This window comes from Caenorhabditis briggsae (assembly GCF_000004555.2).
Source record: "Caenorhabditis briggsae complete genome, chrIV, whole genome shotgun sequence".
Lineage (NCBI taxonomy): Eukaryota > Metazoa > Nematoda > Chromadorea > Rhabditida > Rhabditidae > Caenorhabditis > Caenorhabditis briggsae.
The window spans coordinates 15,484,466-15,490,433 of NC_013487.2; the positions used below are offsets into that span (position 1 = coordinate 15,484,466).

Genomic DNA, 5,968 nt, shown 5'->3' on the forward strand with positions numbered 1-5,968 from the left:
TCCTCTCGCCTAAGTAGGTGAGCAAACTTTAAAGGCGTATAACTCAAAAAATAAGCTAGCTATCAAAAAGTTGTCAATTGCAAAGTTGCTCAGCATAAAATTTCACACATTCTTATAGTTAACAACTTTTTTATAGGTACTGTAGTTTTGAAGATATGCGCCTTTAAATAAATAACCTATAAAATGTAGTCCAAAGTCTACAATTTTCAGTCCCCTGCGCACCTGGAACCTACCACTCGTCGGCGACCAACGAATGTGAACTATGCCCAATCGGAGAGTACCAACCACTCACCGCCCGTACCGAATGTTTCAAATGCGCTCCAGGGCAGATAACAGCGTCGGAAGGCGCGATTTCCGAGGGAGAGTGCAAGGACAACTGCCCGCCTGGCCATCAATACGATCCATTGACTTCTGGATGCATTACATGTGGTTACGGTTACTTCCAACCCGTATCTGGATCCTTTGAGTGCATCCCATGTGGAATCGGGAAGACTACATTGTCCGAGTTTGCGACAAGCGAGGATGAGTGTCGCGATGAGTGCCCTGGTGAGTTTTTCTGATTTTTCTATACTTTAGAGACGTTTCCAGGCTTTGAAACTGCAAAATTCGAATTTCCCATCAAATTCTACTCTAGAAACCTTAAAAAAACGAAAAAAAAATTTGGTGGCCGAGTTTTTGGATTTTCTAGGCCACCATGGGTAAAGTTAGGCCATGTGCTTATTTTTGCTTGGGAATTAGGGTTTCTAGAGTGATTTTTCATCAAAAATTCGATTCTGGTATTAATTATACCTGGAAATGACTCCTATTTCCAGAAAACCTGGTTTTCGATATTCTGAGGGTGGTCTAGAGACCCAAATTTGTAATTTTCGAGTATAATTTTGCATTTTCACGTGTTCAAACTAGCGAATTTGCATTTCCCATTGAATTCTACCCTAGAAACCTTTAAAAAAACAAAAAAAATTTGGTGGCCGAGTTTTTGGATTTTCTAGGCCGCCAGAGAAAAAGTTAGACCGAGCATCGATTTTTGCTAAGAAACATGATTTATAGGGTGATTTTTCACGACGAATCTGATTTTGATGTTCATTTAATATGAAAATGAATCAGAAAACCAGAAAAATTTATTTTGCGGTAATGTTGCGCTACACAAGCCGCAACTCAGCCCAAAATGGCTCAAGTTGACTGAAATTATTTGAATTTCTTGAATTTTTTCCAGATGGCGAACAACTCTCATCTGCTGGCGTCTGTCAACCGTGCCAAGTCGGAACATATCGATCGAGAGGAGAGAACAAGAAATGTGTGACGTGTCCACCGGGCACCACCACCGAATCGACAATGTCGACAAGACGAGAACAGTGTAATACGCCGAAATGCAAGCCCGGACAATTTTTGGTCAAGGAGACGTGAGTGATTTTGGAAAGTTCAGAAAAATCACTGAAAATTGGTTGTTCTAACCCAAAATTCAGTCTAGACAACTAATTTTTAAATTTTTGATCGTAATTTTACAGTTTGACATTTTGAAACTAAAAAATTCAAATTCCTCATGAAAATCTACCCCGGGAAGCAAGAAAAAACACAAATTTTCCTAGTGGCCGAGTTTTTGAATTTTCTAGGCCACCAGGGGAAAAGTTAGGCCACGCATCGAGTTTTGCTGACGAACTTGTTTTAAAAGTGATTTTCAATGAGAAATCCAATTTTGATATCCGTTTAATCTGTGAATTGTTCAGCACACCATAAAATTCATTTTCTACAATATTCGTGTCTTGGAAGGTGGCCTAGAAAACCAAATTTCAATTTTTCGACCGTTATTTAAATTTTTACATCCTAAAACTAACAAATTTGAATTCTTCATCAAAATCTACCCCAGAAACCAAGAAATAACACAATTTTTGATGGTGGCCGAGTTTTTGGATTTTCTAGGCCACCCGGGGAAAAGTTAGGCCGTGCGCGTATTTTGAGTTGGGAATATGGTTTTCAGAGTAATTTTTCATGAGGAATTCGATTTTGATAACGGTTTAAGCTGATAATAATCCAGTAACCCAGAACATTCATTTTTCAACAATTTGGATGGTGGCCTAGAAAACCAAATTCGTATTTTTCGACTCTAATTTTGCATTTTTGAACGTTTTACCTCAGAAAATTTCAATCCGCCATCAAATTCTAGCTCAGAAACCAAGAAAAAACTAAAAAAAATAAAATTTTCGGGGTGGCCGAGTTTTTGGATTTTCTAGGCCACCAAGGAAAAAGTTAGGCCATCTACATTTTTTGGGTTGTGAACAATGTTTCTAGAGTGATTTTTAATGAGAAATTCGATTTTGACATGTATTTTTTTTGAAAACTGTCCAGTTCCCCAGAACATTCATTTTCCCCAATATTTGTAATTTGGAAGGTGGCCTAGAAAACCAAATTCTTAATTTTCAACCGGAGTTTCACACTTTTGAGTTTCCAATTTAACAAATTCGGTTTTCCCGTAAAAATCTACCCCCGAAACTGGGAAAAAACAACAATTTTCATGGTGGCCGAGTTTTTGGATTTTCTAGGCCACCATGGGAAAAAGTTAGGCCACATCCGTATTTTGGCTTGGGAATATGATTTCTAGAGTGGTTTTTGATGATAAATCCGATTTTAATCTTTATTTCCAGCAAAAATGAAGAAAAAACTCGGAAATTCTGATTTTTTTTTGGTTTTCTAGGCCACCAAGGGGAAAAGTTAGGCCATCTGCTTTTTTTTAGAGTGCGGATAATGTTTCTAGGCTAGAATTTTGTGAGGAATCTGATTTTAATGTGTATATAAGATTCCAATACGGCGGAAGTCTGTTAATTGGCATTTTAAGCTATCCAAAACATTGTGAAGCCATTAGGGCCACATTTAGGCATACAAATTCAGCCAAACTCAAATTTCTCGCTCTTAGACTAAAATTTCGCGCTTAATTCTGTTTTAAAATGTATTATTTCAGCAAAAACTGTCAATTCTGTCCGCGTGGAACATTCCAAAACGAGGAGCAAGAAGCCACCTGCAAGCTATGCCCCACGGATCACACCACAACGGCTCCCGGAGCCACAGCCGAGTCCCAATGCTATTCAACGAACCAATGTGCAACAGGAGAGTACAATTGCTCATGGCACGCGAATTGTATCGATTTACCCGATGAAAATGATGTACCTAGCTATGAATGTCGCTGTAAGCCGGGATACCGTGGGAATGGTACACATTGTACGGATGCTTGCAATGATTTCTGCTTAAACGATGGAATTTGCAAGAAAAACAACATTGGAAACGTCGAGTGCATTTGTAAGGAGCATTTTAGTGGCGATCGCTGTGAGCTACGCTTCCAAACCTCTAATAATAAGACATGGATCGCGATTATCATTGTTGGAGTCGTTGTGATTGGAATATTCATTGTCATTGTTGTATTCATCATCTCTTTCCGTTTCAATCATGTACAGGATGCACAGGAGAAGAGCTCAAATTTCGCTGACTTGTCGCCAAGTGCCAATAATATACTTTATGGGACACCGCCAGTTTGTAAGTTAGACATTTGAAATTTAAAAATTCAAATTCCTCATCAAAAATTAGTCTAGAAACCAAAAAGAACCACTTTCTTACGACCACTTTAAACAGAGTTACAGCTAGGGGTCAGAGACGCAGTGTGTCTCGTTTCTCTGCGTCTCTCAAAGTTTTCAAACGCCCATAACTCGGCTCAAAATTGTCGTAGAAACTTGGTTTCTTTTGGTTTCAAACCGGGATTTGATAGGAAATTTGAATTTCTTGTCAAAAATTGGTCTAGAAAAATGTTTCCTGGAATTTGTATTATTTGAAATTTCAATGGGGACCTAGAAAATTAAAGTCTGATTTTCGGCTGGAATATGACGATTTCAGATTGTGAAACTATGAAATTCGAATTCCCCATGAAAATCTACCCTGGAAACCAAGAAAAAAAGCAAATTTTCATGGTGGCCGAGTTTTTGGATTTTCTAGGCCACCATGGGAAAAAGTTAGGCCGCATCCTTTATTTGTGTTTTATACATCTTTTCTAGGCTAGTTTTTGATGAGAAATATGTTTTTAATGTTTGCTTCACATGAAAATAGCCCAGTGTCCCGGAAAAATCAATTCCTCAAAATTTGGAGTTTGGAAGGTGGCCTAGAAACCCAAATTTGTATTTTTCGGGTATAATTCTGCATTTTCACGTGTTCAAACTAGCAAATTCAAATTTCCCATCAAATTCTATCCTTGAAACCAAGAAAAAACACAATTTTTCCTGGTGGCCGAGTTTCTGGATTTTCTAGGCCACCAGGGGAAAAGTTAGGCCATGGGCGTATTTTAGTTGGGAAAACACGTTTCTAGGTTAATTTTTGACGAGGAATTCGAATTCGAAATTTATTGAATGTGAAAATGAAGGAGAAACTCAAAAAATTCAAAAAAATACTCGTTTTCTAGGCCAACAATGGGAAAAGTTAGTCCCTACTCATTCATGGGCGATTTTAAGCCCTTTGACGACATTTGAAAATAGTTTCTAGACTAGAATTTTGTGAGGAATCCGTTTTTAATCTCTTCAAAAATCAAGGGTTCCCTTAAATATATAGGCATTTTCCAGGCGAACCCCCTCGTGCATTCGGCTACTACTACGAAGATGATGATGTCTACGAAACAAAGACCCGAGATATGATCGGAAATGGTTCGGAGCGGCGGCCAACAACATCTACAGTAACCTCAATGGGTCAAACCATGAGCCGAGCCATCGAGCAGCACAAATACGACATCCGCATGCGACAGGCGCAACAACACATGTACCAACCCAATAATGAAGAATAGAACAGTTTAAAGGCACATAACTTGCTTGAAAATTAAGCTAGAAACATTTTGAAAATTGTAAAATGTGTGAAATTTTACGCTGAGCAATTTTGCAGTTGGCAAAATTTTGAAAGCTATTTTAGTTTTTGAGATATGTGCCTTTAAAGATTATCGATATTTTTTCTAATTTATTGTTCTTAGACGGGTCCATTCAGTTCTTTCTTCTTAAATCATTGTGCTCTTTTTTCTGCTTCTTCTTGCAAATGGAAGAAAACTTCTCACAAAATTTCTTGATTACCGATTCATTGATTTTTTGAAGCTCCGCCCCCTTTTCTCCATAATTCGTGTAAATATTCCGATACATTGTACCTCATATCTTTTTTCTCTGAAATTTTTTTCCTTACAGTTCTTTTTTTGAATGAATGATTGATTTTTTGATTGCTCAGATTCTTTGGAAAATTCAGAAATTCAGAAATTCAGAAATTTAGAAATTCAGAAATTCAGAAATTCAGAAATTTAGAAATTCAGAAATTCAGAAATTCCAGCAAATTCAGAAATTCAGAAATTCAGAAATTCAGAAATTCAGAAATTCAGAAATTCAGAAATTCAGAAATTCAAAAATTCAGAAATTCAGAAATTCAGAAATTCAGAAATTCAGAAATTCAGAAATTCAGAAATTCAGAAATTCAGAAATTCAGAAATTCAGAAATTCAGAAATTCAGAAATTCAGAAATTCAGAAATTCAAAAATTCAGAAATTCAGAAATTCAGAAATTCAGAAATTCAGAAATTCAGAAATTCAGAAATTCAGAAATTCGGAAGTTCAGAAATTCAGAAATGCAGAAATTCAGAAATTCAGAAATTCAGAAATTCAGAAATTCAGAAATTCAGAAATTCAGAAAATCAGAAGTTCAGAAATTCAGAAATTCAGAAATTCAGAAATTCAGAAATTCCAGCAAATTCAGAAATTCAGAAATTCAGAAATTCAGAAATTCAGAAATTCAGAAATTCAGAAATTCAGAAATTCAGAAATTCAGAAATTCAGAAATTCAGAAATTCAGAAATTCAGAAATTCAGAAATTCAAAAATTCAGAAATTCAGAAATTCAGAAATTCAGAAATTCAGAAATTCAGAAATTCAGAAATTCGGAAGTTCAGAAATTAAGAAATGCAGAGAATTC

At 36.4% G+C, this 5,968-nt stretch overlaps 1 protein-coding gene across 1 annotated transcript in view; it reads left to right on the plus strand.

Annotated features, from left to right (window-relative positions):
• The window catches only part of CBG05362, a gene marked incomplete at both ends in the record, with an annotated part of 12,658 nt that overhangs the window by 5,305 nt on the left and 1,385 nt on the right, over positions 1–5,968 (plus strand). The window contains 3 exons of the mRNA XM_002634720.1: positions 211–546; positions 1,214–1,400; positions 2,954–3,522. Coding sequence (XP_002634766.1) covers positions 211–546; positions 1,214–1,400; positions 2,954–3,522 — 1,092 coding nt within the window. The remainder of the gene's footprint in view (positions 1–210; positions 547–1,213; positions 1,401–2,953; positions 3,523–5,968) is intronic.